This window comes from Parasteatoda tepidariorum, chromosome 10 (genome assembly GCF_043381705.1).
Source record: "Parasteatoda tepidariorum isolate YZ-2023 chromosome 10, CAS_Ptep_4.0, whole genome shotgun sequence".
In the NCBI taxonomy this organism is placed as follows: domain Eukaryota; kingdom Metazoa; phylum Arthropoda; class Arachnida; order Araneae; family Theridiidae; genus Parasteatoda; species Parasteatoda tepidariorum.
Genome location: NC_092213.1, coordinates 18,436,045 through 18,463,287, shown reverse-complemented (window position 1 = coordinate 18,463,287; position 27,243 = coordinate 18,436,045). Strand labels below are relative to the sequence as shown.

General features: G+C 29.0%; 1 protein-coding gene across 1 annotated transcript in view; it reads left to right on the top strand.

Annotated features, from left to right (window-relative positions):
* Positions 1 to 26,398, top strand: part of LOC107441166 (glutamate [NMDA] receptor subunit 1) — a 58,763-nt gene extending 32,365 nt beyond the window's left edge. The window contains exons 11-20 of the mRNA XM_071186906.1: positions 242 to 366; positions 452 to 616; positions 2,767 to 3,001; positions 4,381 to 4,529; positions 6,483 to 6,640; positions 8,567 to 8,739; positions 13,619 to 13,723; positions 16,672 to 16,817; positions 21,571 to 21,636; positions 25,904 to 26,398. Of these exons, the coding sequence (XP_071043007.1) occupies positions 242 to 366; positions 452 to 616; positions 2,767 to 3,001; positions 4,381 to 4,529; positions 6,483 to 6,640; positions 8,567 to 8,739; positions 13,619 to 13,723; positions 16,672 to 16,817; positions 21,571 to 21,636; positions 25,904 to 26,263 (1,682 nt within the window). The 3' untranslated portion in view covers positions 26,264 to 26,398. The remainder of the gene's footprint in view (positions 1 to 241; positions 367 to 451; positions 617 to 2,766; positions 3,002 to 4,380; positions 4,530 to 6,482; positions 6,641 to 8,566; positions 8,740 to 13,618; positions 13,724 to 16,671; positions 16,818 to 21,570; positions 21,637 to 25,903) is intronic.
* Positions 26,399 to 27,243: the final 845 nt, after the last annotated feature.

The following is a 27,243-nucleotide window of genomic DNA, read 5'->3' as shown; positions in this document are numbered from 1 at the left end:
ATTTTGGAAGTTTTGTTCATACTTTCTTAACAGTATGGGAGGCAAAAGTGGCTTCAATGAAATGTTGACTACATTACCACTTATCAACCGTTGATCACGAAAGTGTGCAGTGCAAATCTCCATGAATTTCTAGGCCAAATATAAGCTATTGCAAAAAAGCTTTATGTTTTATTAATTATAAAATAGTTTATTTAGAGTTTAATTTTATTAGAAATTTTACCAATTATATTTCTTTTTACAGGTGATTTAGATATGTATTGTTGTCGAGGCTATTGCATGGATTTACTGAATGCTTTAGCCAGCGAGTTAAACTTCACGTACAACTTGTATCAAGTTGAAGATGGCCTTTACGGAAGTTTCGATTATGTAAATTATTTTAACTCATTTTTTTTTGCAAAATGCCAGCCAGTAATCCAAAATAGCAAGTATTAACTTTATAATTTTTTTCCAGGTAAATGGTTCTGAGAAAAAGATATGGACAGGTATGGTGGGTGAATTAGTTTATGAACGAGCTGATATGGTTGTTGCTCCCTTGACCATAAACCCTGAAAGATCTCAAGCAATAGAATTTTCTAAACCTTTTAAATACCAAGGAATCACCATTTTAGAGAAAAAGGTATTTTGATTAAATAAGCAAAATATTGACAACTTTAAATGAAGTGATTTTTTAAACGTTTTATTGAAATTGTTATGTTGCTCAAAATATTGTTCGCACCGATTTATAAATTGATATCATACAAACTAACAGGCGCCTGATCACAATACAAACTGTTATGCGGATTACTGTTACTGCTATACAAGTTGTATTGCTAAATAGAATGATCATATATGTAGATGTTGTTAAACAAAGAGGTATACAATGCAAAGTATGAGAAGATATAAATTGGTTAATATTGACTTATGAAAAATTTGTTGTATTAAAAATAATGATTACATTTTGTCATCAGCTGCATCATACATAATGACAGCTTAAAGTTATTTTTTCTCAATAAAGTTGGATTCTGTTTTCCTACATAGTTAAAAATTTCTCAGAAAAAATTGTTAAATAGCAATTTATTCAACTGTTATTTTACCATATTCAAAGAAAACAGTCAAGTAACTATAAGTAACGTGGTAATTCTGTTAACAGTGAGAAAAATAGTTTATTAACTGATTTCGCCTAATACTGTCAAACTACCAGAATTTAACTAAGAATGATATTAATCAGAATTAAACCTGAAATGATCTGAACTAAGCTCACCTAATAAAACCACTTAGTTCCATGCAACTGGGTATAAATCGGAGCCAGGAGGGCTAATCTCTCAGTCTCACGACCGACAGAACTGGGGTTCGTGCCCCAGCTTTGACAGATTTATCTTCAACGCATGAAGAGTTATCAGTGTTCAGTTCACTCCAATTTGTGCCCTGCATTCTCTATTGCCTAGTATTTAACTAAAAGCTAAGTTCCAAGTCGATTAAAAAAAATTTATGATTTTGAAACCATGCTATTTATAAGTGGTTAAAATACCGTATAAGTTCTGTATTCCTGGTTTTATTACCATACAAGTTGTAAGCGATTTCAAAACCGTAAAGATAAAAAAAAACGTTCTTTCCCGTGAATGGACAGATAGCTGCCGCTTATTTTACCATAATATCAGAATGAAAATTCTAACAGTGTAACTGGAGTTTTAATTTTAAAAATAATTCGCAAAAATTTTTTCCTTATGTCTTAATACGTTTAAAGGTATAAAGATATCTGATTTATGCTTATGTCCATTTTGTTTGCAATCTTGGAAAAAATAATTTTTAAAACCTACTGAAGAGAATGTGTTATAATAAATATTAAGGGTCTTCTTGTTAGAAAAAAAACTAAATATAAACGAGAGTTTATGAGGAAGAAATAAACGAAACGAGTGAATTAAAGGTAAATGTAACTGTGAATATTAACAACAACTTTACCTCAATTGATGACAGTACTGCACAAGAAATATTAAACAGTGTATTGATTTATTATATTTTACATTTTCTACAGTTAATATTTAGCTTTTTCTACAGTACACTAATTGATAACTATTAATAGCGAGTAATAAATTGTTTAAACAATTATATCTGTATTAGGAAACTTGTTGTAAGCGATTTGAATGTACCATCGGTATTTTTATTATTAATTTTTTTGCATGATTCAGTAAAATATGATTTATAATTTTCTTTCATATTTTTTATTGCACACAATTTGCAGTCAAACAAACCATTTATTTAACACTAATTGATACAGTAAAAAAAATCCTTCCCTTTTCGGTTTTGCCAGTATTTTACTTTTCATTCAGTTAATGAATTAATTGAATCGAAAAAGAAAAGCATCAAGTATGATGTTAATGGGACATAAAAAGGCGCATAAATTCTTGTCAATTTTGTTTTATGAACAGCAAGAAGTACGATGTTTCTTTTTTATTCAATAAATAAATTAATTGAATGAAAAAAGACAAAAACGATAAAATGTAAAGTAAAAATGATAAATATTCTTTTCTTTTTTATGAATATCAAAATTTTTATTCATTTAATAAATTAATTAAATAGTAAAACCACGGAGTAATACGGTAAGGCAAAGTAAAAACGAAAAAAAAATTGTCCCGGTTGCTTTTTTTTAACATCAAGATATTCTTTTTTATACCATAACATTTTTAGATAATATTTATGAATAGTTTTTGTATACCTATTTAAAACAATAGTATAAAATGTTTAAAATTTTTAAGCAATGGAATAATTATTTTCTGAATATTTTAACAGCATCCCAAAAGTTCAACTCTCGCCTCTTTCTTACAACCTTTCCAAAAGACATTATGGATTCTTGTTATGGTATCGGTTCACGTCGTCGCTCTGGCTCTTTATTTACTAGATCGCTTCAGTCCATTCGGTCGTTATAAGCTGCCTAGCAGTGATGCCACGGAAGAAGATGCCCTTAATCTCTCCAGCGCCATCTGGTTTGCATGGGGCGTACTACTAAATAGTGGTATTGGTGAAGGTAAAATACACAAATAATTGTTAATGTAATTAATATTTTAAATCAATTTTTAAGAATTGAACCCTTATAAAAATGCATGTTGTTTTTGAAGGGTATTTGAGGTTGTTTTGAGATGTCAAAGTTAATTAATATTTATTTAAAGTTGATTTCAAGAACAACCTTAAAAGATCAACCTCCCAAGTTGTATAATCAAGGTGTATGAAGTTGTTTTATTCACATTTGAGGTAATTTTGAGATTTTGAGGTTTGCTTACTTTAGAGCAAGCAGCTTAGAGAGGTTATTTTTGAAGTGAACAGGCTATTTTTTCAACTCTTCAAGTTGTGAATAATTTCACCCAATCTCAACTTAAAAATTTTGAGTTATATATGAGGATGATTTTATGATGTGTAAATGAGGTTGAAATTGAGGTTTATTAATGAGGTTATTTTTGGTACAAAACATAACCTCATTTTCTACCTCAGGTGTATTTTTTGCATCTGTCAAATTCAAAACAACCTCAAAATCACCTTACTTTTTCTGTAAGGTAATTTATAGTTGTTAAAGTATTAACAAACAATTTATTTCTTAAATGTCATCTTATGTAAAAATCTTTAAAATAGTAAATATTAAGATCATAGATACAAACCCTGCATTTTGCAGGAGGCTCTATGATGCAATATTTACTGTATTAGATATTGCAGCACTGAAATCAAGGCAGGTATATTTATAAAATATTTAGCTCAAAATATAATTTCAACCCATCTACTATGTAAAAAGTTTGGTATTAAATATATAAATAAAAACTGTAATATATTTGAAATTTTGATTTTTGGTGCTTGCTACATTATACCATAACTTTATACCATAACTTTATGGTATAACTTAGCAAGCTCTACTTTATACCATAACTTTTTTCTAGTTAAAACTTATTGTATGATTCGTATCTGAAATTTTCAATTGGAAAAGTTTGTATGTGTTGTAGTTAACTGTAGTATATTGTATGGTAGTCACTCATATTAATACTTGTTTTATTGCACGATAAATTTATTAAAAAAAAGAATTATGAACATTTACATTTTATCTTTCATTAATCTTCAATAATATTTGATTTTGAACGTATGCGTGGTTAACAAGTTAAGGAAATTAACAGTTAAGTATATTTTTTATCGAAAGTGGAATTTGTAATTTTTTTCATGCGTATACAGCTAAAACATAAAAAAATGAGAAAATTAGGTCAATGAATTATTTTAATTTTGAGACCCGTATCATCTTTATAACACTTCTACCAATACAACTCAAGAGAGTTATAGGTTTCACACTTTTAGTTTTTAGATTAATTCTTATAGTATGAATAGATATTTTTTTATTCTGTTCTAGAATAATTTAAATTCCTGTTTCAGGTACCCCCAGAAGCTTTAGTGCCCGCGTCTTAGGTATGGTGTGGGCAGGATTCGCTATGATTGTTGTGGCTTCCTACACTGCCAATTTGGCAGCTTTTCTCGTTTTGGACAGACCAGAAACATCTCTCACGGGCATCAACGATGCTAGGGTTTGTTTGTTGTTTTTTTTGTGTGTGTTGAGTTTGGCTATAATATAATATTGAAAAGAAAATTTTATGTTTAAATTCAATTTTTAACTAATTATTTCCAAATTATAATTGAACTTTAATAAGTCAAGTAAAAAGTAAGTTGATATATAATTTTTCAAGGAATATTCATAAAAGATTTGTAATAATATTGTGAATAAGTGGAAATTATTTAAGTAATAATGCTATGAATTGATTTTTACTTTATTTCAATAAAATATCAAAACAAAATGCTTAATCGGAATCGGTAGGGCATATACCAATAATGTTAAAACTGAGCTTTTTCAAGGTACCTTTTCTCAGCATCTAAATAAGATATTGCTTAAGTTTTTTCCCCACATAATATTTAAGCACACATGTTTATACTGTGGTAACTGTTAATACATATCTTCAGCAGAGATTTCTTTTTTAAATTTTCAACTGAAAACTTTAAATTTTTTAAAACAGTTTCATCATTTTTGAGCAAAAATCATTTTAACTCAAAAAGTATTCCTGTTAACTCTAAAACATCGCCACAGTATACAATTTAACTAATCTCAAATATCCCCAAAAGGTTTGAAAGCGATACCATAGAATTTCTCGGAAAAGATACATCGAAAAAAGTAAGTTTTAGCGTTATTGGTATATGCCCAGCTCCCTTTAAATAATTGGAAATATTTATTCATACACGATAAACTAAAAAATAAATAATTTTTTTAAAAAAGAAAGATCGACAGTAACTACGAATAAGATTAATCTTCAAATCAAGAATAAATCAAGAATAATTAAAAGATGAAAAATGCAAAATTGCGACATTTTCATGTTTAAAAGGACAAATTATGCATCGAAATAAACTAAAGATTGGGAAAAATAAAATTAAAATCATTTATATTAAATCGTTATTTGTTTTATGGGCTAAGAAAAAAATATACTTCCGTCTTTAACATTATGCATCTATTAAAAAACATTCAAGAATTTTCAAATGAATTTAAAAAGGAAGCCTAATAAGCACATAATGAAAGATAATTTTTGAAATTCTATAGAACATAATAAAAGAAAAAGACAGAAATCACCATCAAGGAGTAGTAATCATACTATCAAAGAACAGTGCTGTATAATCTTTTAAGACCCAGCGTTCAATATATGTTACTACATTTGACACAACTTTATGAATTAAAATAAAACTTTCAGTTTATTTTTTTATTTGTATGTCCTTGTAAAGCGACTGTCTATGTATAAATATGATTAGATTTACCTTTCTGGTTGGAGTTTTTAATTGCTATGAAAAAAACATGAGAAAAGTAAGAGATACGATTTAAAAAACTTATTGAACAGATTTATTGCTTTTAGTCTTATTATTTGATACTGTGTCATGACTAACATATGAAGAAATGCACTGTAAAAATATCTTGTATTCTGTGAAGAATAATAAAAACAAAAATTTATAAATTTAATTGGAAATAACTAAAAAAGTAAATCAAGTTTAATTAATTACTTTTTAATTAATTAATTTTTTTGAATAAAATAAATCCCATTTAGGAAGTGATTTCCTTAAAGCTATGTATTTTTTAGTAAAAAAACACATTTTCTTTTATTATTTAAAGCTTGCCCCCAGGCAGATATGTTAGAACAGAAAGCGTTGACGTTTTCCTACTTAAAAGAAGAAAAAAAAAGAGCATTTTATTTATTTATTATTAAAATTTTTTTTTTGCTTACAAGTGAAACATTTTGTACTTTTAAGATAATTGTAAATTTTCTTATTTTTTCATAAATGAATAATAAGAAGAATTCTAAATGAATAAAAAAAATTCTATAAATGAAATGAAATTAAGATTTATATTCTTGCATGTTGTTATTTTAAAATCTAAGTTGTTGATGAAACGAACTATTAATACTTTTTCTGCTTATTAATTTTGAATACTTTTTTCTGATCAATAGTTGAGAAATCCAATGGACAACTTCAAGTATGCGACTGTTAAGGGCAGTTCCGTTGACATGTATTTTCGCAGACAAGTGGAACTTTCTAATATGTACAGAACAATGGAAGGTAAAAATTACGATACGGCGGAAGAAGCGATAGCCGCTGTGAAATCAGAGTAAGTGTTAAAGAACCCGTGTAATTATAATTGAACATTATTTAATCTTCGACGCACATAAATACAGAATCTAACTTTTTATCTTTGATATACTTAAAATATTGTCTGCCCAAATTGATTAGCATATTTTAGGTCAGACTCACGAATCATTAAATTTAAGCCACAGTACATGAAAATCCGATCGGTGGATGAAAAGTTATTCTGAATGCTTTATTTTTTTTATTTGGTGCATAACTTAAGGCATATATAACATCTTTGTGTACATTGTTAAAACACTCGTCTGACTTCTTTAAAATGTATAAACAGATTAATAATATATTTTTCAAATTTGCAATTGTAGAAGCAAAGTAAAGAATTTTTTGCTGTAAGTCTCTCACTCATAAAAAGAGAGGAATTAGTAAACACCTACTGAACCTAATACTTTGTAAAGTTTTGCTATTTATTTTAATATGCTTCCAAATACACTCTATAACAATAAAATCGACGCACCAAGAAGCAATCATCCGATTGCTTTGAAATTTCGTACGCATGAATGTTTTGAACAGATATGGCTGGAATGATGCCGACTGGGGACGTATAGTCTTTAGCGACGAATCCCGCTTCCAACTGTGCCCTCACGATCATCGAAGACGTGTTTGGAGACGCACAGGGCAGAGGGAGAATCCTTCCTTCATTATTGCATGCCACACCGACCCTCAACAAGGCATTATGGTCTGGGGTGCCATTTCCTTTGATAGCCGGACTTCTTTGGTCGTCATTAGAGGAACGCTTACTACACAGCGATACGTCGACGACATCCTAAGACCTGTTTTGCTACCGTTCCTTTTGCAGCGCCCTGGGCTGGTTTTTCAGCAGGACAATGCCAGACCACATACGGCACGTGTTGCTATGAACTGTCTGCAAGCTTGTCAAACTCTTCATTTATCAGACTATGCCACGCCGTGTGGCAGCTTGTATCCAGGGTAGAGGAGGTCAACACCTTATTGAACTTGTTACTGTAACTCTGCATTAAATTATTCAATCTTTCTGAAATTCTAATAATTTGCTATTCTGTACATTGTCTTCCTATCCACCAATTTACGTTTCAATCGGACAACTCCTTCTTGGTGCGTCGATTTTTTTTGTTATAGAGTGTATTTGGGTGCTATCAAAACTGCATGTACAACTTGTTAAGCTCAACTTAAAAAAATTATTGGAGTTTGTATAAAACTATAAATCTGTGTTAAATGCTGCTAAGTATAATAAATTCGTTTGATTGTTAATTAAGATTTTCCTATAAATAAATAATGCTGAATAAATAGATTATTAAATAAGCTAAATACTGAGTTGTGTGAAACGCTCGTACTACGCCTTTAAATTGTATTTCATTTACTATATTTAGCGAAAATCAAGGTGAAAACAAAAACTATTTTCACAGAGTTCGGAGGTTTCATTTAACAGAATTTGGTGCTCTTTTCGGCTGGCGAACGCATTATTTATTGTTTTTAATTTTGTGACAGTCTCAATTATTTGGTGCCTAGTTGTTTGCTCTCGGATCACCGAAAAGCACCCAAAATTGAATTCATTTTCAATTGCACAGTTGCATTTCATTAAGTACATCTGTAAACTATATGCCTTGGAAAAATCAAGGTGATCTCGCGTTGTGAAACGATTTTTACAGTCTCAATTAAACTATTTATGAACTATTAGCATTTTAAAAACTATTTTTACTGAGTTCCGAAGTTTCATTTAACAAAGTTTTGTAATCTTTACGGCTAGCTGAGCGCATTGTTTATTATTTTTATTTTATATAAGTGGAGGTCTGAACTATTTGGTGTCTTTTTGCTTAGCCGCTGCTAGCTGAAAAGCGCAAATTTTTTTCTTAAATCGTAAAAAAATTATTTTGAAAAAATTAACTTTTTTTTAAATTTTTTTTTAACTCTTAAGTGGTTTGAGTGCTTTTATATGGGACTCATCGAGATTGGAGTATGAGGCAGCGCAAGACTGTAACTTGGTAACAGCTGGTGAACAGTTTGGACGATCAGGATATGGAATTGGATTACAGAAGCACAGTTTATGGGCCGATCAAGTCACCCTCGCTCTATTAGGGATGCATGAAAGTAAGTTCATAAGCAGAATGTTAGAAATTTCTAGGTAAAAATGGTTAAATAGCAATTTCTTAACTGTTATTTTGCCATTTTCAATCAAAACAGTCAAATAACCTTAAAAAGATGACATTCCAACTGTTAAGTGTAAGGAAAAAGCGTTTTTTGACTGGTTTTACATAATAAGGTTTATACAAACAGAATTCTATGCGGACTAATACATAGTCACTGAGAGTCAAAGACCTCTCAGTGGGTTTGTGACGGCATCCTCAGAAGTGTTAACGAACCATAAGATCACGCGGTAAAGGCCTGGTTTCTTAGGACAGGACGCCGTCAGCTGGAAATCAGCGCTAACCTCTGATTGGTCCATTTGTGAGTTTGATAGTATACGTCAGCGAACGCTCATCTTGAACTACAATTGCCGTCCAACTCAACTGCAGTTGGATTACAACGTGACGTTAACCACAGAAGCAATGGCGGACAACATCCAACAGCACATTGAAATCAGCCAAGATTTTGATTTTGACATTAAACATAGCTTCTTCATTAAACATAGCACTCTTCATTTAGCTCAGCTATAATGTGTTTTTTCTTGGACAAAGTCATTATTTGTTCTCTAAAACACTGGTCGACAATAACAAAATCAATACAAATTCAAAATAAATATTTGTTTACGTTATTAACGCATGCGCAATGAGAGATAATGTCTGCGTTGGACCGACTGCTCACGCTGAGCTAACAAAAAAGTATTTTTTGGCGTCAGCTCTACATCAATTTTCCGCTGACGCCCAGATAAGGCGCTAGTTCTAAGAAACCAAGCCTTGAGCTAAGAAACCAGTATTTTGGTGGCGTCAGCGGGACGTTGACGGCCCGCTGACGTCCAGATAAGGCGCTTGTTCTAAGAAACCAGACCTTAAAGAGAAAACAATAATAAATAGTTCAAACTTTTGAGCGGCGTATAATATTTTTGCTCTAGCTAATTTAATAGCACTTAAATGTTTTTAAGTGGTGACTTTTTAGCTTTTTATTAGAATAAATCAATGTAATTTATCAAGTTATAATTCAATAAAATGAACACGTAGGACTGTTTGATGCTTTTCATGAAGCAATATTATGTGCATTTCATAATAGAAAATGATTTAATAAGAATTTTTTTCTTTTAATTTTAAATCTTGATTCATCATACTTTTTTTAATATCAGACGAATAAACCTTATTTTATTGCATAATTTATTATGTTCTAATATGTAATGAAATATTAGGTATAATCATATATTTGAAAATAAGAAATGATACATTTTAATAAGAAAACGATTACGAGACAGAAATACGTTGTGTCATGAAATCAAGGAGACAAATAAAGAAATTATAAGTTTATTGGCAAATTCATTTTTTATTTTAAAATAGGTTCTAAAGAATTCTTTCAGAATCGTATGTTATACATTTAAATTCCAAATGGAAGTAATCTGAGCACAAACACTGCACAACAAACATAAACACTGCATATTTACAAATAAACGACGCATATAATATTAAAATGGGACAAAATAATTTTGCTAAGTACTAATTATAAAATAAGAGTAATAAATCAATTATAAGTAATTTAGAAAATAATTCGATCCTTAAGATTGTAAAACTTTAAAATAGTATTTATTATTTTAAAATATAAATATATCTTTTTTTAATTGATTATTATAAAAAAGTAAAGTATTTCCAAATCTTAAGTTTTTCTAAAATATAAATTTATTGATGACAATCTTTCTTACAAGACTTGTTAAAAAAATATCCCAAAATAGAGATTCCTCTAAAAAATTAATAGTATAATATTCTGGAGCAGAAACTGTTCAATAATTTAAAAAATTACGCATTGTAAAAGACAAGAAACTATTGAATATTATTTTTATGAATTACATTTGAAATTGTCTACAAGATTTGGTGAATTTATAATTTTTTTACAAGACTTAAGATCGAAAAAAATAAAAGTATTTATTAAAAACATTTTTCCTGTTACTCAATAAGATACATCACATTTGAATGAGTATGCATACACATGTATAAACTTATATATTATTGTTTTAAAGCTTGTTTAGACAAACTCTTCTAGACTTATAAGATAAACATAAAAATGGTAATAAAATGAGAATAGCACATTTAATCTGGAGCAAACTTAAAATTTATTCATGCCATATGAAGTATGAACAAGTGTTTCATTAATATTCATTTAAAATTATAACGTACAAAAATTAAAATGGCTAACAATGAATTAAATTCCTTTTTTATAATAACGATTTAATGCATCGGAGTTTTTTTGCTTTCGAGTATGAATATTTATGAAATTATACTCATATGATAGTAAGCTATCGTTAATAATAAATAAGTCAATCATTGTTATTAATTTTGCTTTCTTTTAAAAATATAACCAAAGCCTTTTTAGCAGTTTTTTAAATAATAAAAATTTTAACTCATAAATGGCATCTGATATTTGTTTATGTTATATTTAAACAAGATAAATAATGTTTAAATTTGTTTTATTTCACGTCTAAAAGTTTTGCAGAAGTACAAATGCTTTTGCTAGTTTTATATTCTAATATTCACTAACAATAAACAACACCTAAAACTTTGTAATTCTTAAATACAACTCGTTTCATTATGTATTTGAAAATCTTGTTATAAAGTCTGCAAAAACGAATATTAAAATATAAAAGATAAATAACACTTACTCGACTATAAACAGTTATTTGATGTCTCGTTTAATGGAATTAATCCTTTTTCGTTTCATTTCCTCATTTTTCGGAAACTTAGAAACTAATACTTTAGGCCCACTTTCGAAGTTCCTTTTACATTCTTTACATCTTTACATTCTTTACATCTTTATTGTTAAAATTCGTGAAATAATGCTATATATATTTTTGATGATGGTTTATTACGACATATCCGACGGACAGACGGGTCTGTTTTGTCAATGAATGACAAATACTTGAAATTCCAAATCCATAAATGTAAAAAATGTCCCTAACCATAACCTTTGTTGTGGGTAACGGATAGACAGACTGTTTCCACTTATTTTATCGTAATTTTAGAATGAAAATTCAAACTGTACACAATAACAATTAGTACACAGTAAAAAATCTTTTATGTTAACAATAGAAATGGCGGCAATTTCTTAACATCTAAATGGTGTTACACTAAAATTTCTACTACGCCAAGAACAGAGGATAGTTCATGGTACAATGATACACCAAGATTGTTCTTGTCTTGGTAGCACTTCACTACTTGGTGTAAGAAAGCCGCCACCATATTTGTTATTTTTTTGTTGCTGTTGTTCGAAACACATTTATCAGTGGTATCAAACTAAAGATGGAGGCTAAAAACAAAATAGAATTGTTATAAGATCTTTATAAGGACATAAGAGCAGGATCATTTTCCTGCCTAACCAATAAATTGCGTTTAAAATATTTATAACTAATGTTGGGAAAAAATTCTTTTAATTCTAATTCATTCATTATCATTACTACCACAAGAAGAAAAATATTTTCTAAAGCTATTTTTCGAATTAAAACTGCACTAATTATAATGATATCAGTAGTACGCATAACCAAAATTAGTTACGCTTCATCTGCTTGAGGCGATTTTCTGGAGTTCCCAAAACGAATAATTACCTTTTCTTCATTAACTTTGCTTTTTAGTACATAGTTTAATTTTTATTTCAATAAATGCAAATTACCAAAATTAACTAAGCATTGGCATCAATAATAATATGGCGGTGTAGAATCAACATCTCCTAGTAGAGAGAAAACCTCAGCTAGGATCAATTTAGTAGTCCAAAGCAACGAACATAAACTGAGCCATGAAGGAAACATAAGAAAGATGTAACTACATTNCTTTTTAAAATAAGAACTTTTTACTTTTTACTCGTTACTTTTTTTAAAAATACTTGTACTTTTACTCGTTACTTTTTAAAAGTAACGTTGCCATATATGATGACGACACAGCTAAAAATATTGAATCCAACACAGATGATATTCTTGAAGCTTTAAATTTGTATCTTCTTAAGTTTTTAACAGTTTTCATTAATATTTCTAATTTGAAGAAGAAATGAATAAATAAAATTTCCTAATCGTGATTTCTTTTCAGAACGTAATTTAAATTATAGTTTCAAAAGAAAACTAAACGTTTTTAAATAAAATAAATATGATAAGAAAAAAAACGCAAAATTAATTGTATATACTAAACTCTACTAAACAAAATTCAGCGGCACGACAGCCCATAGAGGGTCAAGGTCCACTGTACCCATCTCAGTTTTCTTGACCTTGAGCTCTGAGGTGCAGGAGCAGAAGTTTCGGTTAGGTGGTCACCAGAAAGCGAAACCCCCAGTGTTTAGTTCCCAAGCATGCTTGGTACTCATTTATCCACCCACTGAAGAGATGAAAGGCTGAGTCCCTGCTCGAGGACCGAGCCCAGGATCTGTAGCACGGGAGCACGAAGCGCTACCACTCAGCCACCGGGCTTAATAGCATATTATTTGTTATAACTATTTTTAATATGTTATAACAAATTGTATATAACATATTAAAAATAGTTTTCGAAAGGTGTTAAATTGATTCAGAGTTGTTCAGTTTTATCTCATTGATGGAATGCATTGATATTTCACGATTAACTAATGTCCAACTTTTTTACCGATTTTATTATAATCGGACCCTGGTTCTTATAATTTTTTTAGAATGGGGGTGGGTTGAAACTTTGACATATACACCAGGGTAAACGGTTTACCCTGGTGTTACAGAGTTTCTTATATTTACGAAATTACGTTTTCTTATATTCCCGGTTTCACTGGGAATATAAGAAAATTATTTCTTATATTCACTGTAAAATGAATATATTGTTCTATTTTTCAGGTGGTTATATGGAAGATTTAGACAACCGATGGATTTTACAAGGCAGTGAGACTTGTGAAAAAAACGAAAAATTTCCCGCAACTTTGGGCTTGAAGAATATGGCTGGTAAATACATGGATATAAAATATAACAGAATTTTTCTATGAAAATAAGATGTTAACTTTTTCACTAAAATTATCGCTGATTAACTATTCGATATGGTAGTTTATTTCTCTGTAATATGTTAAAAATATTTATGTTGTTGTTGTTTAAACTTAATTTGCAGTCGAAAATTATTTCTTACTATCAAACATTCTCGATATAATTTACTCGAACTATCATCATCATCATTTTATTTTCTTATCATTATCAATCTTGTGATGGATGGTGGTCTTTATCAAACTTTTCCTTATTAAAAGATTATAAAAAGAATGTAATGCAGGTTGAGTAAAAGATAATTTATAATAGCCCAAGACGAAATTCTTGATGGAACTATCAAGATATTTTGATGAATGATTTATGTTGGTTTATTCATGACCCAACACTATTTGATGGTAACTATCATGTAGTAATTGATTTCGATGGGTCAAAAAGCTTCCATTATTTTATGCTGAAGGATGATATTTTATTATATGATGGTCAAGCAAAATGCTAAGTTAAAGATTCGTTGGAAAGCAACTTCCATTTTCTCATGATGTAAAAGTTTGCTTTAGTGCTGTGATGGTCATCCAGAAAGTTTTGTTTGAAATTCTTGGTAAAACAACTTTCATCATTTCATGATGGAAAATGTTGTTTTAGTGCTATGATGGTTAACCATCAAATGATGTTAGGTATTGGTGAACCTAGAACAACCATCATTGGACGATAGAAAGTATTTATTTAGCATTACTAGACTAGTCACCTATCAAGTAATGCTTGCCATTAATAATGAAGTTTTATCCCTTATTTAATAATGTAATTACTTATAATAAACGATGTATGATAAATCATTTCACATTGAATAATGCTGTATTCTTCATCTCATGCTAATAATATTTTGGGTCAAATATTTTTTTTAACATGAAGTAATGTTTACATAACAGTTATGTTTTACAAATATCAATTTGTTTTGTTATGAATACCAACTGTCGGTTAAATAAATTTAAAATTCATTTAACAGAAACTACCTGTAAAAGTCTTATTTTTTTATCAAGGGAAAAAGAGTAGTCTAGTCTTGATGGTTCCAACAAAAAGCATGATGGTTTGTGATGGAAGATTATGATAGTAACCAGTAAATTATTGTGGATCATGATGGAATTTTTCTTGGTTAGCAATCTTGATGGTTCTAACAAAAAGCATGGTGGTTTATGATGGAAAATTATAATAATAACTTTGTTAAATCTTGATGGATTTTTTTTGTTGGCCCATTATAAAAAACCATCATACAATGATGGGTAAGCTATGTTGGCGTAACATAAAATTGTGCCAATTTCAAATGTTGGATAATGGCAGATTTGATATTCCCATCAAGCTGTATGATGGTTTCAGATGGAAATTCAAGTTGGATTGATGGTAAATTCATACATGTTGGTCCATCAATGGAAAACCATTATGATTTGTTGTCATGGGCTCAAAATTATCTCACTTTCTATTTATTTGATCCTGTTGTGCTGCCTTTTTATTATGACTTTAGCCTGATTTTTTGACGCTTACAACTGTTGAAATCACTGACAAGACAGTAATCATAAGTTAATAATAAAAATAATAAAAAAATAATAAACTCACCAAGTTAATGCATAACAAAATTAAAAGTGAAAAAAAAGAATTCTAAAGAAATTATCAAACAGCATCTGTCTCCATAGCAATCCATGTAATGACGACGCATGCGCACTGTTTACTATTACTCTTGAACACAGTTGAAAAGTGTGATGACGTCCAAATAACGTGCGCATGCCATCAAACATAAAACAACACTCATCTTGTCAATGGGTCATAAGCTTACTAAGTAAATCCCTAATTCGTCAATAGCACTTGGGAACGAATTTTTGTTGCATTTATAGAAATACTTGATCTTACCTAATTCGGATATCTTTCTATCTCTGAGTCTATCTTTTGTACAAATGTACAAGTCTAAAAATGTTATAGATAACAAAGGAACACGTAAATGTTGCGACTAACTTCTACGGGAGTTAGGGCAGATCATAAGGATTGAAATTGCATACGAACCAATATCCAAAGATGCAATCGTACGAGACTAAGGGTGCTACCACTATTATGACCTATTCGGATGCAACCAAAGATACTGTTCAAAATAGAGGAAGTGCTACTAGTGGCGTATGATGACAATTTCGGGCATTAGCTCCCAATCATTTTCAATCCTAATCATCTGCCCTAACTTCCCTAGAAGTGTGCCACAACATTTACAGACGATCTCCTGTTGTATATAACATTTTAAATTTGCTCATTTTGTTAAAAAAAAAATAGACTAGAAATGTCGTTTTAAAAATATTGCTTGGAAAGAGAAACTCATTGCAGATTTGAAGCTACGAAAGATGCGATTGCAGATACGAAAGTATCTACGGTCTGTTAAAAACTCACCGAAGTTAAGCATCACTGGCTGTGGTCAGTAAGCGGGTGGTTGACCACTTTGATCAGCCTGTGTAAGGACCGAGGGTGAGTGTTATCGGTTTGTGAAACTGTTCTGCCGGAAAGTGCTCAACTTCACGCACAGTTCGGTGGGCTATCAAAGCAGGGGATCAAGTTTGTGATGGCTTGTCTTCGGATCATCCTCAGGGATGTTTCTCAAACCATTGCCAATACTCCATTGTGCAGCTCTAGTGCGACGTAAATTATATACCAATCAGTTAAAAACTCTTATGCAACAGGAAATAAAACGTTTCCAAGTGTAGTTATCCTAAAAACTAATAATTGTAAATAACAATTAAGCAGTTTTATATAAAATAGTGTGCCAAATTATGATATAACAATAACAATTGTTGCATAAAGAACCGGAATAGAATATAACCTAACAAGTTGTTGTAGAAATATCACGTGTCAATATTTTTATTTTTTAACCTCTGAGTCTTGTGTTGCAGGGGTTTTCATTTTGGTTGGTGCCGGAATAGTGGGTGGAATAGGTCTCATCATAATCGAGATCATCTACAAAAAGCATCAGACAAGGAAGCAGCGAAGATTAGAACTGGCGCGACACGCCGCGGACAAATGGAGAGGAGCTGTTGAGGTAGTTGTATTTACAATGCTCTCTTTATCAATTCCAGCGCCCTCTAGTTTTAAAAAAATGAAGTATTTTTTTTATAAAAACTGTGTTTATTTTTTCTAAACGTTACGCTAACCTTAAAATTGTTTTGCTATTTTCTTGTTTCGGAATTATTAGTTTGGAAAGGAATTACTATTTAAATCTCATCATATTATTGTCATGCTTATTTTTTTATATTTCTTATGATTGAGAATAACTTTGTTTCACTTTTATGACTGTTTTATAGCAGTCCTTGATACTGTATAAAGATAGTTAAAACTCTGTAGTCAACTAAAGGAGGAAATCTCTGATTAACTTTTGATGTATTGATAGGATTTGCATGTACTAAAACACCATCTTAATGGGTAAAAACAGTTGAATCTTAATTTATAAAAAAAAAATAATTTTCTTAACTTTCCGTAATAATTTACATTATTGTTCGATATTAACTATTTATTAAATATAGAAATCAGTGTTAAAAACATACTTCACAAATTAGACATATTTTGCTAATAAGTACAAACTTATTCGTAAATTTGAAATTGTTGAGGTAGTACTCTTTTTAAAAATAAAACTCTCACCTTTGGTAATTAAGGAGTTAGAGCTATGTTTTGTTAGTTTGCGAATCATTTTGTCGCTGCATCGTGTGATTTTTGACAAAACATGAGCTCTCAAGCATTTGACGAAACTACTTCCTCACTTGTGTGTGTTTAAGAATTCTCAGTTCATTGTGTAATTTTATATATTGTTTTCCTCTTGCCTGATCAATAATACAATATTACGATGTTTCTACAGAAATTTTTAGTGTAAATTAAGCTGGAAAAGTAATCGTCATTACCGTCAATGCATGGTAGCTTTCTTCTCTCACAATATGTCATTACGATTGGTTCTCTAACCCCCCCCCCCCNGTTTCCCCCCCCGATTTTTAAACAGCCCGTGCTTCATCATGGGAGGGTACTAGTGATAGTGAACTTGCTTATCAAGCAGATTTCATGGTCTCAATATTCGGCAATGAATGGGCTACAAATCTATCATACCTCGTTTATTAAAGTTGCAATCCTTAACCAATTGTGAAATTCCATTTGTTGCACTGCGCTCAATTGATTTGACAAAATTCGTATTCACAATGAAATGACGATGTTCACTTCCTCAATTTATAGAAATAATTGGTTTGAGCACTCTTGAGGAAAAGGTTTTGTCAAAAAGGAAAAAGAAAAAAAAACCTATTAAATTTGAGTATAGATTTTTCACGACATGTCAATGAAAATTCGTTTATTAGTTCAGAAGTTAATAAGGATGATTTCTTTTTTTTTTTTGATGACAGCTTAAGTCCAAATAAAATCCTTCTGTATTTGTTTAATTCTTAAAAACAGCATGGAAAACTAAAATTTAAATATAAGGTAATCAAACTATTATTTTTTTTATATCCTTGCACATACTTCTACCTTTTTTCAAACACTGACACCTAACGTATTTAAGCATTTCTTTTTTCGTAAATTTTAAAATCTTATGCACCTACATTAAGGGAATTTTGTTTGCATGCTTTCTAACAAACTTGATTTGTAACAATGTCAAGAAATAGTTTGATCTAAAATTGATGTTATCTACAATTGCTACAAGTAATTATGTGTGAAATTACTAAAAAACCGAAGGAAAAGTTAATTTAAATAAGCTAATCAATTTAATATATTTAGGGCTAAACTTCAATCTAAAAATTCATTACTAATTCTTGCAGTTAAATCGAAAAATGATTTTTTTTAATGCAAATGTCTTCTCTTTCATTGTTTTTTTGCTTAGTTCATAAACATGTTAAATAAATAATATGTTAAGTAAAAAGCATGTTAAGTAAATAATATGTTAAGTAAAAAACATGTGAAGTAAGTAATATGCTAAATAAGAAGCATGTTAAGCAAAAATGTTTATTTACTTAACATGTTGTAATTTGCTAAACATGCATAATTTAAAATGATACTCGGACATCGTTCAATAAAAATACATTACAGCAAATTTATGATGTACAACAGAATTGCGATATGCATTTATGCAGCAAAGCCACACTGTTAGAACTTTAATTCTGAAATTATGGTAAAATAACTGGCAGCAGTTTGCCCATCCAATTATTCGCAAATTTACAGTAAAGAATATTTTTACCTTTACGGTTCTGAAACAGTTTACAATTAGAACGGTTAAAATACCATGAATACAAAACTATAAGGCTCTTTTAACCATTTGCAATCAGTATGGTTTCAAAACTGTAAAAAATAAATTTAACCATTTTGGAGATATACTTTGGACTCTGAAGACATAGTTTAGAATCCAGGGCCATAGTTTGTGAGACTATAGAGACATAGTTTAGCAGCTTAATTGTGCTGCCATCTATGCGTGAATAAGAGTGTTCTAATTGCCAAGGTCTAAAATTGGGAAGTGCGGGACATGGGAAACACTTCATATGTTGAAGGAAATAGAAAAAATATTGTTATGTCAACGCTGGAATTCAATTCCCCATTCTGTCGCTCAAGAGATTGACAGATCAGCCCTTTCAGTTATATCATGTTCCCATCTGCAAAGAACTAAGTTGCTTCAATAGGTGGGCCTAGTTGGTGCTATAAAGTTCTTGTTGTTTAACCGTATTAGATGAAAGCAGTTAATAAATTGTTTTTCTCACAATTAACAGTTTGAATACCATCTTATTTATGGTTATTTGACAGTTTTGTTTGTATATGGTAAAATAACAGTTAAATTAATTGTTATTTAATCATTTCTTCCGAAAAAATTTCCAACAATGAAAAATGGATCACTATAGTCACTCTTCTTTATTTTACTTCATTTTTTAACTATAGTAATGTAATCATGAGCCTTTCCCTACAATTTGTTTATATTTTCAAAAAGCAACGCAGGTTATAATTTTATTCTTAATTTGATTTATTTTGAATAAATGTCTTTTTTTATTCTCTCAGAAGAAATTATTTCTATTTTTAAATAAAAACTGTATTGATTTTTTAAAAAAATCCTCACAGCTTCTGGTTACGTCCTTTGGAAACAAATCGTAATTTATGTTTATAAACACATATTCAAAGCAAAAATAAATTTATCAAAACGCAAAAGAATCATATTTTTTCTTTTTTTTTCACTCTACAAAGTTGAATAATTTAAAGGTATTCCCGATTTCGGACTCAAAACCAATAAAAAAATATATATAGATTTATCATCAATTGGTCTTTTTATTTGATCCCTTACTAAATAACTAAATGGTAAAGGTTTGCCATTTAGATATTTAGGAAATTAGAATTTAAAAAGTGCAGATTTTGGCAAATAATCATCTTAGGTGCATTTTTTTTGTAATTTAACTATTCTAAAAAGCGTTTTAAAATTATTCTATTAAAATTACTGACTTATTAACAAGCTTTTGTTTTTGTCATTTTGCCATGATAAGTATAGACACCCGTTACTGATAGTAAAAAATTCGATAATAATTAGTTTTCTGTATTTTTTATATCAGAAAAAATTTTCGAAATCCACTAACATTTCTTCTTTTTTTTTTCTACAGACAAATGTCTTAATGTTCCAAAAACATCATAAAAAGTAAACGATAACCATATCTTCCTTTCTCTCTCTCTCTTTCTGTTTTTCTTTTTTTTTTTTTTTCTTTTTTTTTTTTAAATTTTTGGCTAAAATATGTGCTCGTTGGTCACAAGAGCTTTAATTAAATCGGAATATCGTAAAATACATTATAGATAAAATGTAATACGTAAATTAAAATTATAAATAAAAGAGCTTTAATGAGCTATATAATAAATATCATTTCACAGTCATTATAAAAAAAAGCATTATATAATTTTTACAGTTATTATAAAATAAATAAAAATGAGATATAAATCGCAATAAATCGTCATATTAAAATATTATGAATGAGAAATTAAAATTTTGTAAATAGAATCTATACCGAGATAAATTATCTTAATGATATTAAAAACGTAATGAAACATAAATAAGATATTTACCGTAATGAAACATTTTAAACAATATATGTTAAATGTTAGAAAACATTATAACTTATACCGTAAGATATATACCGTAATAAAACATTTTAAATAATATATAATGCGTAATGAAACATTATAAATAAGATATAAGTAGCAGCAAAACATTGTGATTAGGATATAGATACCATAAAGAACATTGTAAATAAAGTTCACAGAGGAAGAACGGTTTAAGTCCATAAAAGCTTATTAGGAGAAAAAAGGATTTTAACCTCGAAAATAAAAGATTTTTCTACAGGCAGAATCATTATAATGATTTGTCAAAACTTTATAATTCTCAAGATTCAACAGATGTCGATCCAAGCGTCAATTTTTTGAAAAATGGACTTAAATCATTCTTCCGACATGGTTTTCCAATAAGATGCAAATCGTAAGAAAACTTAATAAATACAAGTCGTAATAAAACATTGTAAAAATTGTAAGTTAATATTATAAGTAAGTAATTAATCGCGTTTGTAATATTTATTCATTTTATTATTAGCTATTCCAGCTTTTTAGCAATTTCGACAAAACAATCTTTCTAGAAAATGCAAAATAAGAACAATATATGAAAAAAGTACAATTCCACTATCATTTCTTTCTGTTGCCATTTAGCTAAAATAAATTATGTTAAACTTTATTTAAATATATATATATATATATGTATGAGAGTGTTATATGTTTATTAAACTGTGGATTGAATCGTGATAATTCCACAGAAATCTCCGTTGAACACCGTTCCCAAATCTTTATCACTATTTTCCAAGATAACATCCAAGGAAGAGGTAAGCTGCTCTCCGCAAACAAATATTCGTGGCATGTTCTTCGCTGCAGCTCTTGGAATCTCTTTTCACTTATCTTCTTCTTTGCATGGTCAATAATGTGTACTTTTTCTCTCTCTTCCCCGTGATTGTTCCACCCCTATGTCTTTCCAAGTATCACTCTCACTGTCAAAGGTCAATGTCGTCGAAACAGTCGAAATTTTTTAAACGCAATCCACTTTCATTATTTTATTCAATATTATTGTTTGTTTTTTTTTCTTTTTTCTTCCATTTATAAAGTATGTCAGACAGAAAAAAGAACAAAATTTACAAAATTTAAAAATCATTTTCTTTGATTTCATAAACTTAAAAAATACTTTTTAGAAAAATAATTTTTTTTTATTATTCATATGATGTTGCTACTAACTAAATATGAGATTAAGTTAAAGAATAAGATTACCCAAAATATCAGCGATGTTTTCTTATAACTTAAAAGTAATTTTCTAGAAATGGAAGAAAAAGAATTTAAAAATTGAATTAGGACAGTTTATATTGAGGAGCAATAATTCCCAAAAGAAAAAAGACTTAAGGGGAAAATAATCATTGTTGACGTTCTAAAGATAGTTCCTTTCTCCTATTTACTTTTTCTTCAAAACTTAAAAAAAGAAGAAAAAAAAAGTTTTGATATTTTAAATTCTTATATCAAAAGCTACAGATTTGTTTTGCTAGGAGCTATTAATTTTATTATTGTTTCAAATGAAAAAAAGTATTTATTTAACGACTTAGCGAATAATTGCTTTAATTAGCAATCATATTTTCGTGAAAGGTATGCAATAATTAAAAAATTAAATGCTTGAGAAATAAACTTTTTACAGAAAGTTTTGATGTTTTCAATTGTAATATAGTTCTCATTCACGTTTCATTATCATCGCAATCTAAGTTATTTTCTGTTTAAAGTTGTTGTTTTTCTTATTACTCTAAGTTTATTCCATACATTGCTTTAAAAAATTTAGAAAATGTTTATTTCACACATATTTTTGGTAATAGTTAAAAAAAACTATAACATATACAATTTATTTTATTTTCTTTACTTATAATTTGATACTTTTGATTTTCAGCACATAATTATTCATATTAAACAGTAACTACGGTAAATAAATTGTACTTTACTATTAAGTTTTTGCAAATAATACAGTAACTACGGTGAATAAATTGCACTTTACTATTAAGTTCTTGCAAATAATACAGTAACTACGGTAAATAAATTGTACTTTACTATTAAGCTTTTGCAAATAATACAGTAACTACGGTAAATAAATTGTACTTTACTATTAAGTTTTTGAATTTTAAATGTTGGGAATCTCTCACAAATATTTTGGCTTAAATATACTACATTGCTTATAAATTTTTATCATGCATTATATCCATGTATATATAGCTTTTATGATGTTAAATTGTCATTTCTTTATGTGTAATCTAAAACATGCATTCGTTATTGAAGTAAGCGTGACGTTTTTAAAGTTTTATTAAAACAAATGTAATGTAGATATTTTTAAAGGTAACCTTACGTGGTTGCTTACATTTTTAAAGATGTGCAAAATTTTGCTGATTTAATTTCATTGAAAAAATTACGCTTTCTCCAAATTATTTTCTTGCTTAGTGAAAAAGCATATGTGACTTTTTAACTATTAAATTTAGAAATTTGGTATGGTGATTTGTGAACAGAGTCTGTAATTCAGGCGATTTCCATGAATCAAATAGTGCCTTATTATTAACTAAAAGATACTGCGATACTTGAAATGTCACATAATATAGTTTTCCATTAAGTTTTTCAATCATTAAATAACAACTTTGCTTTTGAAAGAAATATTTGAAGTTTTGAATTTTTAAGAGTATGAAAGCGACATTGGCCTTTACATTCTCTTTAAGACCTAGCATGGCTGAAGGAAAAGAATGTTCTGTGAACAGAATAAAATAAATTTGAATGATGTTTGATCTTTTGCATGAACTTTACTTCTTCCAAGTAACCACGTAAGGTTAATTAATAGTGGCTTTTAAACTATTTTTTTTTCTCAATAAATATGGTTTAGGAATAAAGCAGATCGAAAGCAGAAAGGATTTAATTGAGAACACAAGATAGCAAAAGTGTATTGAACCAATAATCGAAAGCAGACAATTGTCTTTATTATAAAGTTAATATGCATAAACCTTTTTACATAGAGTTTTTTTTTTAATTCAACTTCATAAAGTGAGTAAAAAAAAATGATGTTTTGAGAATAAAATAGCGTAGAATCTATGCTATTTGGAACGTGGTTACTCGGCCATTACGTGAATGATACTGAATTCTGTCTATAGCTGTCAATCTATATATTGTAGAAGTAGAAGTGTTGTTGTGAGGGAGCTGTTTGAAAGGGGGTGGCCTGATTGTTTACACCCCTCTCTGGCCCCATGCATAAAAATTGCACGATATTTTAAAATTTTCTAAGTGAAGAAATGTTTTTTATGATGAAAGAAAAATTTTATAATTACAATTGAATGAACTTAGGTCATTAATTTTATTATCCACGCTGTGAAATAATGATCACATACATAAAATTTAATGTTTGAATTTTAAGATATAGCTTTTATTCGAATATTCTGGCTCGTCCAAAAATGCAGTTAAGTAATATTTTTCATTAAAATCCAATTTTTTTTTGCATTGATACATCATATCAAATTGTGAACTGAAGGAAAAAAATATAGTAAAAGTACCGTACTGTAAAGTAGAGGCGTTTCTAGTAAAAAAAAATTTAAAAATAAAAAACATAATTTCGATTAATAAGACCGAAATATGCGGTATTTAAACAATTAACTTAGTAATATTTCCACTCATATGGTAATGGTTTACAGGAAATTCTGGTTTTCAAAATCAAAATTATGGTTCTTATTATCACTCATTTAGTACAAAATTCAAAGCTCAACAGTAAATTTAATTGAATTATTGATTTTTATGCCATGCTCTGAAGTATCATGCTAAAATTACTAAATTTTACCACATTTAACAAATTCTAACTCATATTCAAGAATCACGGTACATTGGTGTATATATATATACATTATATACTGTTCTGGTGAATTAGATATCAATATCAATTTTAAATGTTTAACAAACGCTTAAAGGCGATACAACAAAGCAAGCATACAATCTTTTCTTTTTTTTAGCAAAAAGTTATATTTAAAGCTGTATGTAAGGTTTAAGATATGTATTTGTATAAAGTTACGCGTAAATTTTTGTTTCGTTTCTGGACGATATTTTTATTTATTTAAAACAGGAATCAGTGTTGGTTTCAGATTTTAAGATAAAATATCTTTAAATGGTTTTGTTGCAGTAAGAAAAGCCTTAAACTAATTCATACGATACACTGAATCGTTTGCAACTAATTGCAATACTTGAAACGCTAGTATTCTATTGGATACGGCAATGCAAATAATTTTTAATAAAATTACGGTATAAATTACTGGCACCTCGAATGCCAGTATTTTCTTCCGTAAAACCCGTTTTTGCCATAAATTGTTACAGAACAAAAAATCTGATATACCGAAATTTTTATAGTAAATAAATCACTATAAAAAATAAGATTTCAAATTTCATTTATCATTTCTCATTTTTTTAAAAATACAAATGCTAGTAAGAAATTTAAAGAAATACATAAAATATACGCATTATATAGATCGCCTTATGTATTCCATCCTTCGTAATTTTTAAAATTGGCATTTTATACAATGCTTTAAAAATGTGTGAAATGTTTAATAGTTTTTTTTTTCTTTTTTTGCAACCTATTTTTTGACATTCTGTGAAATGTTTTTTTTTTTCTTCTTCTTATAGAAAGCCCGAGATTTTGCTGGAAAAAAAATCTATGTGCTTTTTGAGTGATAAAATTATCTTTAGATAATTTTTTGAATCTAAAAGAGTTTATTACTTACATTGCTCGTTCAAACTAAATTATTTGCAGAGACGTTCTAATTTTATGTCCATACGGTGCCACGCTATAGTAAATTTTAGTTTTAAAGCATTGAGTCACAATTTTTTCTCTGCAGCGCCATCTGCTCCTAATTTTCGTTACTATTTTTGAAACTTGTTTCAAAAAATTTTCGGTTTTCTGAGCAGAATACAACAAATCATTTCATCAAATTTTCAAAACGGTGATCAACCATTTGTTTTTGCAATTCATACAGAGTACGTTTCATAAATTGTTCTTTTTTATTTGAAGTTTACTTGTTACTTAAATTGTGCATTTCACATTAACTCTAGAAGAAAAAGACCCTAAGAGCCACTCTGCAAGCGCAGAAGCGGATGAGAGCAAATGGAATGGAGGCCTACACCATCGAACGAGGAATGCAGGGGCTTTTAAGTCAGACAAGCTCTGGAGTTTCACATAGGCCACCACTGCCCCCAAGGGGAGGAATGCGAATGGCAGAGATGTCCCAACCCGTGGAACTCGAGCCTATCCGGGCGCCGGACATTGACACGGATATTCACCATCTACCTCCACCACCGCCTCCACCGGCCTCGAGTCCAGCTGTCCGAATGAGAGGAGGAAGAGTGTCTTACACGCCAAGAAATGAGCATCTATTCACCCCCAGCGGCGATCGTTTCGATATACCGGTCTAAATAAATCAATTATTTGATATTTTAGTCATAGTATTGCGCAGTGGACCCACGGCGCAGTGATGAAAACAAAAAAATGAAGAAAAAAAGAACAAAAAAACAAATAATAATAATTTCACATCATATACACGCACTTTACTTTATATGAATAAAAATAACTTATATTAGCAAAAATAATATTAGCATTCATATGATAGAAAATATGACTCATTAATCATAAATAGAATATTTTCATTTCTCATTTTCTTTTTCTGCCTATGCGATAAAATATGCACATGGATACTGAAATAATAGGACTTTTTACACCATATATAAAAACACTTCGTATAAATAAAATATAATTAATATTAGGGAAAATCCTAACATTTACATGAAAGCACATTTATTATAAGAAGAAAAAGATTTTTTTTTCATAGATGATAAAAAATGCACATGAAAACAAAAAGTAAAGCTAATAATAATGATTTTTACATCATGTACAAGAGCACTCTTTATAAATGATGACAAAAAAGCATTAATAAAAAAAATACTAGTATACACATGATAGAAAAGATGACTAATTTAACAAAAATGCTAGACTTTCCTTATTTATGTTGCACGAGTAATAATGTATACACATCGCTAAAAGTATACAAATTTTTATACAATATATTGTAGAATTTTCTTAGATTGTACTTCATTTTAATCATTAAAGCTAAGTTAAGAGGATTAAGAGTTTTAATTATAACTATAATATAATATAATTAACATTTTTTTAAAAAAGAAGTTCAATTATTTTCTATATTTTTTTTATATTTATTTTTTATTTTCAATAAAAAACTTAAAACTTATTTTCGTATTAAAAATAGATATTTAAATACTTTTGTTGCAGCATCTGATAAGAAACGAATTTAAAAATACTCATAAAATATAAATGTTTATTTGTAAACAAAATATTTATCTACAAAAAGAACCAATTTAAATACATTGAAATTTAATAAAAG